This window comes from Hypanus sabinus, chromosome 7, assembly GCF_030144855.1.
Source record: "Hypanus sabinus isolate sHypSab1 chromosome 7, sHypSab1.hap1, whole genome shotgun sequence".
NCBI lineage: Eukaryota > Metazoa > Chordata > Chondrichthyes > Myliobatiformes > Dasyatidae > Hypanus > Hypanus sabinus.
The window spans coordinates 36,005,425-36,018,549 of record NC_082712.1 but is presented as its reverse complement, the minus strand read 5'-3'; the positions used below and the strand labels follow the sequence as shown (position 1 = coordinate 36,018,549).

The 13,125-nt window shown below is 40.9% G+C and overlaps 1 protein-coding gene across 2 annotated transcripts in view; it reads right to left on the bottom strand.

Moving 5' to 3' along the window:
* ap3b1a (adaptor related protein complex 3 subunit beta 1a) overlaps positions 1–13,125 on the bottom strand; it is a 251,519-nt gene that overhangs the window by 207,352 nt on the left and 31,042 nt on the right. For both annotated transcript variants that reach the window (XM_059974482.1, XM_059974483.1), the window contains exons 3-4: positions 3,702–3,776; positions 517–612 (exon numbers count right to left, since the gene is read on the bottom strand). In XM_059974482.1, the coding sequence (XP_059830465.1) occupies positions 517–612; positions 3,702–3,776 (171 nt within the window). The remainder of the gene's footprint in view (positions 1–516; positions 613–3,701; positions 3,777–13,125) is intronic.

Here is a 13,125-nt window from a genome sequence, read left to right as displayed (position 1 = left end):
ATGACACCATATTTAACCAAGGAAATTGGACAGCAATTGCAGAATCTCAATTAAAAACTGACTGGGATGTCAGAGCATGAACACTTTAAACTTCAAAGCCATTTTAAATACAGTTATAAGGGAAATTCAAAGTGCTCCTTTCAAATTTAAAACTTCAGATTCCAAAATCATGCATGTTCCCATTATGTACTATGTACAATGTCTTCCAAATAAAGGCATTCAACATTAAAAATTAAGGGAAGCCCCAGGAATGCATGTGGAATATGACTTGGATCCACAAGTAGAATTCTTTGCAAAATGTGGTGAGTAGTATTTGAATGGAAGGAGAAAGATTTTGTAATATTTTGAACAAAAGTAATAAATAACTGAATTCAGAAAAGGTACACAAAAATGAACTAATGACACCATAAACCTAATTAGCAAAGAAGCATTGCATCCAAAATCCAAATTACTTGGTTAAGTTTAATTTGAATCAATTTTCCACAAACACTGTGCCAACCCTTTGGCAACACTAACCTTCAACGCACGCTGAAATGTACTTATTGATAACAAGGCCAAATCTTGTTGCTCCTCCGCATAACGCACAAGGTAAACATATACCAATTTCTTCAACTGTAAAAGGAGAAAAGAAACTAAATATGTTTTGACATATACCATATGAAGGGCATTTCAGGAAAGATCAAATTTGTGACAATCATCATAATGACATTAAGAGCAAATATTATACAATAGTTACAAATCAAAAGCTTAAGGTGCTAGAAATCCAAAATAAAAACAGAAAATGCAGCATCTCCAAAAAGGGAAACAAAATGAATGTCTTTTGTCAAAGATCAGAACTAACCAGAGGGCACATATGTTAGATGAAAGGGGATAAGTTCAAAGAAGAAGTGTGGGGCAAGGTTTAAACACTGAGTGATGGGTGCGTGCAATGTGCTGCTGGTGATGGATGCAAATATGATAGACAATCAGGAGGTTTGTAGACAGGCACAGGAATGTGTAGGAAATGGAAGGATATGGGCATTGTGTAGACAGAGGAATTAGTACAGTTGGGCCTTTGATTACTAATTGAATTAGTGCAGCTGAAGGGCTTGTTCCTGTGGTGGACAGTTCCATGTTCTACCCAAAATTTTACTGAAGGACAGCTTGACCCAATGAAAGCTCGTCAACCTGAAATATTGATTTTGGTTCTCTTTATTTGGATGCTTACTGACCTGCTGGGAGTTTTCAGAAATTTCTGTTTCTATTAGTTATACAACTTCTTCTGGTGCAGATCAGTGAAATTAAGTACTCATTAACTGAATGTGAATGGTATTATTCACTTTAAAATCCATTTGAGAAATATACATGTGCTTTAAAATGGCCTACCCTCTTCAAGCAGAAGCTTAAACCAGAATGGAGAAATGGACTTTGACCTAGAACTCTCACTGTTGTCACAGCAACTGGGTGGAGAAAGATTACAAGCTGAAGTGGGAAGACTTTGAAGGGGGAAGGTAGCATTGTTGGAGGAAAATCGTGACTTTCTCAACATTGATACTGCCACGACCGTACCACCCTTCCTCAATAGCTTTTCTCCAATGACAGCTTAATATGGCTGCTGTAAAATGGTTTCAGCCCCACGGTGGGCTTGATCCTGAACCCAGATCCTTTCTAATTCCATCCTTTCCATCTACATGTCAATTACTCCCAAATTCATGAGGTTCAGCTCAATTCTCCATCATTCAGACTGCACTTCCAGCAATCAAGCTGCACTGGCAGCTAGCTGTTCCAGTCAAACTTTGGGAATGCTGAAGACCCCGATTTTGCAGCCTGCTTGTCACCACTTCCTACCCAGGAGAACTCACAGTCACCACAAGCGAATTCCTGGAGATGGCACAGGGGCACACTGGATACTGCTTTACACCAGGAAAAGCTTTCAGGTAAAAATCTTAACAATTCATGCTAATCAGAACACTTGAACGAGGTTTATTGATATGGTAAATTCAAGCAAGTACCTTAGCATTCAAACAGCCTAAATGGTTCTGATTGTTAGAAATATTTGAACACAGTGCCTGGTGATAGAAGAAGCAGAACTGACTCACTCATCAGAGCCCACTCCACCTTGCCAAATGCCTGTCTAGTGTGAAGAACGCAGCTCTCCAGTGGGCCATATCTAGACACGTGGATGGCAAGTCCAGGCAGCAGGCCTGGTACAGGACAATCTGGCCCAACAGTTACAAAAATCCAAAGTGGAAGAGACTAAAGCTACAGTTCAGATCCTGAAAGTGAAGGGTCTTCTTGCTATCTGGAGTAACAGCACCAAGCTGAAGAAGTCAGTGGTAGCACAGAGGTTTGCACGACGCTTTACAGTGTCTATCTGCAGGAGCTTGTCAGTTCTCCCGGTGACCTCGTGGGTTTCCTCCAGGTGTTCCGGATTCCTCCCACAGTCCAAAGACCTACCTAAGACCTAGGTTAATTGGTCATTGTAAATTGTCCCGTGATTAGGCTAGAGTTAAATCAGGAATAGGAGGGCACCGTGCTTAATCCATTATGTACCTCAATAAAATATTTAAAAATTAGTCAAATCATATAAACTCTGATAACTTCCACTCATTATCTCTGAAGCCAGTGGTTGGCAGAAGTTAAGACATCAATGGTTTTTTTAAAAAAAAAACAAAGAATAGAACAAATTTTAAAAATGATATGAAAAATTTTGTAAAATGCAGTTGAAATAAAATTGATTTCACTAGTAAGCGAACTAAATTGATCTAATGGAAGCTACAAGTTTTTGTTACATTGCTTCCATTTAATAATTTGATATTTGCTTCCAGCCCACAGTGACAGCATCAAGTTGTTTAGTAATTAAAATACTAATTTTAATTTCTAAAATTTATGATTTTTGAAGGAAAGATTTTCAAAATTCTTCACCATGTTTTTTTTTTGCACAGCTACCAATATTAAATCACTGAAGGTTGCAAAACAGTCAATTTGCTCTTGCCCAGGTTTAGATTAGATAAAATCAATGTTAGCCATGAGAGACCCATATAATCTAACTGCAAATCTGCAGCAATAGCTGCCTTTCTCAAAAAAACAATGTGTGACCAGAAACAGGAACATGCAGGATGACGTGACTATGCTCCTAGACTAAGTGTTATTTCACTCCATGCTGTTATGCTTCCTGATGTGATGTTAATCATAATACTACTGTGTTCAGCTTTAAGAACTCGGGCAGACCGTACTAAGCAAGCAATTTAATTAATCCATCAATTCTAGTGCAGCAAACTCCGTGACATTCTGCTCAAATCTTCGATTTTTAAAAAACTGTATACTGGTGATTCATTAATGTGTTATTTTTGCATCATCTTCTATTCTATGAAAACCCTAATCTTATGACTGAATATCACATACTCAAACAAGAATCTACATAATTTCAACTACAATCACACTTTGCAGAAGATAAAAATTGATTCAACAAAATGAGATTTCTATTACTAACCAAAGAGAGGATGAAAAGATTGAACCCACAATGTTTATTTAAATAGAAATAAAGCATAAGGTGTGACTTTTGATGGAACAAATTTTAATAAAGGATATTTTCTTTGCATTGAAAGTTCACGATAAGGCATTGACATTACACCCATTTACATGTGTTGAGTTATTCAGTCTATTCACAAAAATCACTGGAAAAGAAAACAAAAAGCATTTATACAGTAAATGGAACATACCTCAATGTTTTTACTGGCCACATTCTTCACCACAGCAGGAAATAACTCCGAAGCATTTTTTCCTTTGGCAATCATCTGTAACATGAATTATAGTCTCCATTACAAAGCCAGATTTATTTTTCTACATTAATTACATTGTGTCGAAAAGGCATGATAATCCACTTAAATTTGAGGATGGCTTTTGTTTAAGTTAACACAAAGACACAGAAGCTTTGAACAACTTTTCGGGCACAGCTGATTCCTATGGACAGATAGTAATAGGATACTATATGGTTAAATAAAAGGTAATTCCAGATTTAATGTCTCATTCCATTTTACATTAAATGGTAGGCTATGGTTCTTGGCGCCACAGTTGCTTCTATAATCCAACAAACCAGTGGTGTAAAAACCAAAATTTAACTAGAATTACAGATCCCAGATGCCATTTCAATTATGTAAACAAGAAGCCAGAAAACCACATTGAAAATGACAAGAGAAAACCTAAACAATGTGATGCTTTTTGAACACAGATTCACAGCAAGGTCATTATAGCTTTACATCCCCATTGATTTTTTTTTGTTTGTTTAACAGAACAACAGAGCATCTCAGTTACATCACACTAAGAAGCTCACAGATTTCTTCAAATCTTTTCCCCCTCCCCAATTTGGTAGCTAAGTCCAAAACCACTGCAGACCCATGTGCATGTTGGCCTCCCAAATGCCTCATTTTCATCACCATCAATTTTTTTCTGCACAACATTGTCCTCATTTTATATCTTCACAGCTTCACTCACTTAACTCCACTCCTAATTTAAATATGAGCTGCTTAGTTTTTTCAAATTTCACTGTTTTGTTGTCATATTGCTTTCAACTGCCCAAAATGCTAAAATGTTTACATTCTGACCAACAGAAAAATGTGGCTTATAATCAGTAAAGGTAGGCAGCCATACTTCTGCCATGGTTATTCTAAATACTGGTGCTCCACAAGGTTGAGTTCTCAGCCCCTTACTCCACACCCCGTGCACACGACTACATGGCAAAGTTCTGCTGCAACTCCAGCGACAGGTTTGCAGGTGATACCACTGTGATGGGTTGCATCTCAAATAACAATGAGTCATAGTAAAGGAAGGAGGCAGAGAGATTTGTGACATGGTGCATGACAACAGCCTTTTGGTCAACGTCAACAAAAGAACTAGTCACTGATTTGAGAAAGGAGGGCAGTGCACTTGCATCTAAAGCATCAAGTGTTGAGGTTGAGAGCTTCGATCCCCTATGAGTGAACGTCATCGACAACCTGTCCAGCTCCAAATCACGTTAATGTCATGGCTAAAAAAGTTCATCAACACCACCACTTCCTCAAGAAGCTAAAAAAAATTCATCAGGCCACCCACTATTGACTCTTACCAACTTATATCTTAATCGATGCACTATAGAAAGCATTCTGACTGGATGCATAACGGCTTGGTACAGCTACTGCTCTACACTTGACCACAAGGAACCTACAGTGTTGTAGACACAGCTTAACACAATATAGGAAACAGCCTCCCCTATGGACTTGGTCTATACCTCTTGCTGCCTCAGTAAAGCACTCAGCATTATCTTGAACATTCTCCCTTCTCTCCTCACTCATAAGGCAGAAGATACAAACAGCTGTAATCATGCAGTACCATGTTCAAGGACAGCTTCTATCTCACTATTATCAGACTCTCAAATAGAACTCTTGTACAACAGTAAGATGTACCCATGTACATGATCATGCACCTTATCATATACCTGCACTGCTTTTTTTGGTTGCTTTTACTCTTTATTCTACATTGTTAATATCTCATCTTTTCTAGCTCAATGCACTGCGTAATGATTCAATGTCTTATAAACAGTAACCAAGAATCAGAATTTAGAATCAGATTTATTATCATCGGCATGTGCCATGAAATTTATTAACTTAGCAGCAGCAGTACAATGCAATACATAATATAGGAAAAAAAGTAAAAATAAATGAATCAATTACTGTATATATATATATATTGAATAAATTAAAAATCATGCAGAAACAGAAATAATACACATTAAAAAAGTGAGGTAGTGTTCACTGTCCATTTAGGAATCTGATGGCAGAGGGAAAGAAGCTGTTCCTGAATCACTGAGCATGTCCCCACAGGCTTCTGTACCCCCTACCTAGTGGTGACAATGAGAAAAGTGGCATGTTCTAGGTGCTGGGCATCCTTAATAATGAACGCTGCCTTTCTGATACACCACCCTTTGAAGGTGTCATGGGTACTTTGTAGGCTAGTACCCAAGATGAAGTCGACTAAATTTACGACCCTCTGCAGCTTCTTTCGGTCCTGTGCAGTAACCCACCGCCCCCCCCCCCCCCCCCCGCATACCAGACAGTGTTGCAGTCCATCAGCATGCTCTCAATAGTACATCTATATAAGTTTTGAGTGTTTTTGTTGACATACCAAATCTCTTCAAATTCCTAATTAAGTATAGTCGCTGCCTTGCCTTCTTTATAGCTGTATCGATATGTCGGGACCAGGTTAAGTCCTCAGAGATCTTGACACCCACATACTTGAAACTGCTCATTATCTCCACTTCTGATCCCTCTAGGAGGATTGGCATGTATTCCTTCATCTTACCCTTCCTGAAGTTCACAATCAGTTCTTTCGTCTTACTGACGTTGAGTGCCAGGTTGTTGCTCCCACACCACTCCACTACTTGGTACATAAAAGTCATGGTTTGACAGACTGTCTAAACATGCAGATCACATTCAGACAGGCATTGCAAACCCAGCAGAAATAGTGGAGACGACTTACAGATGAATGGTCAACATGTGTTGCTTCCTCAGAATCTTTGTTTATGATAGACCACTTGTAAGCTGAACACAACAGACTACTTGTATCACGTAGAAATTTGGAGAAACAAGAAATTAACTTTTATTGAATAAAACGTGTTTAATTACATAATGGTGCTGACACTTTGCAATTGTTCAACCAAACTAAAAATGTTTTATCATTGATTTTCATTTCTACTCAGCATCTAATGCTTCTTGCTTAAGTGTCCAACACTAATCGGCACTGGTGGATTCCAGTTGCCCTGATACTGTTTCTCCATGACCGCAATGTCCTGGTGAAACATTTCACCATGCTTGTCATTAACAGCGCCATGATTTGCAAGTAAGAAGTCTAAACAGGCAAGCAGAAAATGGATCTTTAGTGACATGTTTGTGTATGCTTGAAGCATGTTATCAGCCAGATGCACGTGTTTTGGTGCTCCAAGGAAGTTTTCAACAACATCCTTGAATGTCTTCCATGCAATTTTCTCTGGTACCACAAGAAGTTCTTCAGATTGGAGTAATGAATAGTAAACACAAAGTGCACTGCAGATGCTGTGGTCAAATCAAGACGTACAAACAAGCTGGATGAACTCAGCAGGTCGGGCAGCATCCGTTGAAGGAAGCAGTCAACGTTTCGGGTCGACCCTTCGTCAGGACTAAAGAAGGAGGGGGCAGGGGCCCTATAAAGAAGGTGGGGAGGGGGTGGAAAACCAATCAGAGGAAAGATCAAAGGGTGGGGGAGGGGAAGCAGGGAGGGGATAGGCAGGAGAGGTGAAGAAGGAATCTAAGGGAAAAGCATTATGGGTAGTAGAAGAAGGCAGAGTCATGAGAGGTGATAGGCAGCTAGAAGAGGAGACAGAGTGAAGGTGGGATGCGGGAAGGGAGAGGGAGGGAATTACTGGAAGTTGGAGAATTCGATGTTCATACCAAGGGGCTGGAGACTACCCAGACGGTATATGAGATGTCGCTCCTCCAACTGGAGTTTGGCCTCATCATGGCAGTAGAGGAGGCCATGTATGGACATAACTAAATGGGAATGTGAAGGAGAGTTGAAGTGAGTGGCAACCGGGAGATCCTGTCTGTTGTGGCGGACGGAGTGTAGTGCTCTACGAAGCAGTCCCCTAACCTGCATCGGGTCTCGCCAATGTAGAGGAGGCCACACCGGGAGCACCGGATGAAATAGATTACCCCAACAGACTCACAAGAGAAGTGTTGCCTTACCTGGAAGGACTGTTTGGGGCCCTGAATGGTGGTAAGAGTTGAGGTGTAGGGACAGGTGTAGCACTTACGCTTGCAGGGATAAGTGCCAGGTGGGAGATCTGTGGAGAAGGACGTATGGACCAGGCAGTCGCGGAGGGAATGATCTCTGCGAAAAGCAGAGGGGGATAGAGAGGGAAAGATGTCCTTAGTGGTGGGGTCCTGTTGAAGGTGGCGGAAGTTCAGAAGATAATATGCTGGATCCGGAGGCTGGTGGGGTGATAGGTGAGGACAATTCCCTGTTGTGGTGACGAGAGGATGCCTGTCATTGATGACCTGTTTTGATTTATGGACCAACAAAAAAATGCCTTCCTTAATTTTGGACAAGAGAAATATGCAGATGCTGGAAATCAAAGTATATTCAGCAGGCCAGGCAGCATCTGTGGAAAATAGTGAACAGTTGATGTTTAGGGCTGAAGCTCTTCAGCAGTCCTAACGTCGACTGTTTACTCTTTTGCCTAGATCAGGGGTCGGCAACCCGCGGCTCCGGAGCCGCATGCGTATCTTTCATCTCTGTGCTGCGGCTCCCCGTGGTTTGTTAGTTTTTGAAATGTAATTCGAAATTTGAAGATTATGGTGATCTTGTACAATCTAAATAAAACGTTGTGGCGACCCCATTTCCTGGCACATCCGAACCGGCTCACAATTAGCCACCATTCCGGCTAAAGGAGATAGCCTACGGGGGTTTGTGAGTACGTGTCTTTTGGAGCATCCGCGCCCACGGGGGGCGGGTTGAGGGAGGCTTTAAAGCAAGGCTGTTTAGTTCGAATAAAGTTATCTTTGACTGCAGTGTCGTTATTTTAGCGCTGCCTGTAGCACACCACTACAAAGTGTTTTTTATCGCTATTAATATACGTCACCACTGCCAACGCCTGACACCCGCCAGTGCGCAATTTCTTTTAATTTTTCGATCCAAGGTAGGCTAACTATGGAGTAACCTTCAACCCAATGTCTTTTTTTCGGAGTTCAAAATGTTTTTGTTGCATGCAGAAATGTAATTTCGTTTTCTCTGCAGGAGTTCATCAATTTCATAAATGCAACACATTATAGTTTGTTTATACGTAGCATAAAGGCAAAAAAAACCGTTGTATGCAGTGTTATTTCATTTTAAATGTCAAACGGGTTTTGTGGCTCCCAGTGTTTTCTTTTCTGTGGGAAATGGGTCCATATGGCTCTTTCAATGGTAAAGGTTGCCGACCCCTGGTAGATGCTGCCTGGCCTGCTGACCCTCCTCCAGCATTTTCTGTCTATTCCTTAATCTTGGCATCAGTTATTCTGACTTGAATTATGAATTGAAATAACAAATATAGGCAATTTCAGAAAAATGGTGTGTGATACAGAAATTTATTGGTGATTTTCATGATCAGCAGCCCAAAATCCGTAGGATACACCCAAACATATTCAGGAAGCAAAATCTTTGTAGTCCAGTGTATTTAATCCTAGCTACAAACCTCTCTTCAGAATTCCACAAACTTCTCAGTGAGTTAATGAACTTTCCTTTACCAATTAACTGATTTGGACAAACCCCAGTTAGCAGCAATGAAAATTACAAATTGAAAAGACATCAATTGGTTTATGGTTAATTGACAAAAATTATTTACCGAATCACGTCAGAGTAATTCAGCATTAACTGCTTACTGATTGCAAATTTACAGTTGAGATTGATATAAATTGATGAGCTTAATTTGGAATTAATTTCATCAAATAGTTGACAAATTAACAGCACTCAAATGCTTGTCCACTGATCATTCTGGTTCTATGTTCATAGCTAGGTTGTTTACCATATCTATACACCCATGCGCACACAGTCCTTGGAGTGATGGAGGATGAGAGGTGACCTGATAGAGGTGTATAAGATGATGAGAGGCATTGATCGTGTGGATAGTCAGAGGCTTTTTCCCAGGGCTGAAATGGTTGCCACAAGTTTAAGGTGCTGGGGAGTTGGTACAGAGGAGATGTCAGGGGTAAGTTTTTTTACTCAGAGAGTGGTGAGTGCGTGGAATGGGCTGCAGGCGACAGTGGTGGAGGCGGATATGATAAAGTCTTTGAAGAGACTTTTAGATAGGTACATGGAGCTTAGAAAAATAGAGGTCTATGGGTAAGCCTAGTAATTTCTAAGGTGGGGACATGTTTGGCACAGCTTTGTGGGCCGAAGGGCCTGTATTGTGCTGTGTTTCTATGTTTCTATGAACCAACATGAAATGGGGGTGGGGTAAATTATTTGAGGGCAAGTAATGAACCTCCATCTGCAGCTGGAATCTATATACTTTGGTAAATATATGCCCCGTGCTAAATCTCACCTTCCTTTACTTCACAATTTCCGTACCCAAGCGATACATTCCCCACAGCTTGGATGAAAAGCTTTAATAATCTACTACCCATGATCATTCTCTGCAAAACATACTTTCAATTTATTTGAAAACAAAAGAAAACTATTAAACACATACAGTGGATTCCGATTAACTGGTACACATCACGAACAGTATATTTTGGCCCAATTAAGCAGCTGACCCAATTAGCCTCAATTGCATGGAAATAATTAAAAAGTATAAAAAAGACAAACTATTATTTAACTTAGTAACAATTTATGTACTTAAATTAAATAACAAATTAGAACACTACCAATACCTTCACAGTACTGTAAGGGGATTGCTTCTTTTGTGGGGGGGGGGTTTGTGTAAGGGGGTTCTTTTGTTACTGCGTATGTTAATCAAAATGGCTTCTTTGTTTTGTTAAAAGTAGGAATGTTTCTTTGTTATGATAAGTACTTTTCTCGCAGTTTTGTTTGGGTTAAAATTACTGATAACCAGAATTGTATTCATTTGTTAACCAATTGGGATTAATGTTATTCTTTCTCTTCTGAGTCTGTAAACTATTGTTGGCAGGCTTTTGGGGGGTCCACACAAGGGGGTGAGAGAGAGAGGACGCAATGCTGTAAGCTGTGTGATGGAACAGACCCCGAGTGGGGATCCGGGGCCAGGATTGTCAGTGAGGAGAGGAGACAAAGACAGACAAAAAAAGGGGGTGCTTGGCTGATCACTTTGGGTGGTCCTGAGCCACGAGTCGAGGAGGTCTGAGGGGATCGAATGGTGGCCAGAAGACTTCATTAATTGAGCTCCGATGGTTGTGCATGAAGTGGTTTGGACTTTGATAGGTTTTGGCTCCTTTTCTTTATTTTCTTTTCCTTCATATATACTGTATTGTTATTAATCACTTAGTTCTAGTAAGATCTACAAAGTGTAATCATTTAATCGCATATGGTGTGCTGTCTGTTATTTGGCGTGTTGGGGACATCACACAGCATCTACACCAGCTGATTACCCAGTTTGGCGGGGCTCCCCCTAGACGGAAACGAGCTGAGCGAGTCTGAGGCGAGCCAGAGGGCTACACTACAAATAAACTGTATTAGTTTTTTACTAGTCATCAATGGAAGAATTCATCCAATTTATGCTGCTGTTTCTTTTGATTGACTTTAATAAATGAAAAAAAGCAGCTCAGATTATTAGTACAGATAATGGACTGCTTTCATACAATACTTCCGATGATTACATGCTCCAAATCTTTGTTTTCATTTTAACATTCAAGATGATTGTCGATACCTTCAAATTATTTGTAGTTCCTAACTTAAAGTGAAATCGTTTCATTCTCACTACTAGCTGTTCCACTTGAAACTGTGGTGAGCAAAATAGCTCTGAAATGTCTTACTGCTTATTTCTCACCAACTATCAGTAACAAGATCAATAACTTTTGAACACAAACACACATAACCGATGCTATTTAAAAACTATTCACTTTAAGCATGGTGTAATTTATAATGGTTACTCGAGTGCTCACGAGTGACATGAGTTAGAAACCATTCGGCAACAGTCTCATGTCTGAATTAAGCGGCACAGTGTCCCAAATAAACAAAGGGAATCCTGGCTATTTTCTCAATCGGTTTTTTTTCTTTAAAAGTTGTCCTAATTAAGTGGTTGCCTCATTTAACCGATGGCCCAATTAACCATTATCCATTGTATATGGAACAAAAATCTCAATGAGAACTATTGCAACTGATTTGAGTACTTAGAAATCTCACTGCAAGAATTAATGAATAACACTTCAGTGTTTTGCTGGGTTTGCAATGCCCATCTGAATGTTTGGATTAATTTGCGTCATCTGAATTTAAATGTTATATTAGTGGTCATATGGATATTTGTTTTGGGCTCTGGAGCCCTAGAACAGATAGTTATCGCAGTTATATTTGTATTTTCATCCATTTTTTTTATTTTACTCAGGCATACAGCGTGGAACTGCTCCTTCCGGCCCAACAAGCTTGCTACCCAGCAATAGACCTATTTAACACTAAACTAATCACAGGACAATTTACAATCATCAGTTAACCTACTAAGCAGAACATCTTTGGACTGAGGGAGAAGAATGGAGTCTCCAGAGGAAACCATGGTCATAGGGAGAACGTACTAACTCCCTACAGGCAGTGCAAGAATAGAACTCCAAACTCCAACGCTCCAAGCTGCAACAGATTCTAACTGTGCTTAGAAGTATCATATCCAACGTATTATCCTCCGCAACTTCCGCCACCTCCTACATGATCCCACCACCTGCCACATCTTCCCCTTCCCCCCCCCCACTCTCAGCTTTCCACAGGGATCACTCTCTATACGGCTCCCTTGTCCATTCATCCCCCCATCCCTCCCCATCGACCTCCCTCCAGGCACTCATCCCTGCAAACAGAAGAAATGCTACACCTTCCCCTACACTTCTTCCCTCACCACCATCCTAGGCTCCAGACAGTCCTTTCAGGTGAGTCAACTGGGGTGATATACTGTATCCGGTGCTCCCGATGTGGCTGTTTATACATTGGGGAGACCCGCTGCAGGCAGACTGGGAGACAGTTTCGCCGAACACCGGCGCTCAGTCCTCCAGCAGTGGTGGGATCTCCCTGTGGCCACACACTTCAATTCCACAGACCACTCCCACTCCGACATGTCTGTCCATGGCCTCCTCTACCGTCAAGATGAGGCCACACGCAGGTCAATGGAGCAACACCTTATCTCCCGCCTAGGTAGCCTCCTACCTGCTGGCATGAACATTCAACTCACAGACCTCCGTTGATACCCTTGCCCCCCCACTATTTTAGTCTGGTTCTCTTTCTCTCTCTTTTCCCCCCTCACTATAATCTCCCCCCAGCCCTACCTTTCTTTCTCTTTTATTTCCCATAATTCTCCACCTTCCCCCAGCCCATTTCCCTCCAGCCTATCACTTCCCAGCTCTCTACTTCATCCCTCCCCCCACTTCTTATCCCCCCTCGACCATCCCATGTTACTTTACTCCTGATGAAGGGTTTCGGCCCAAAACG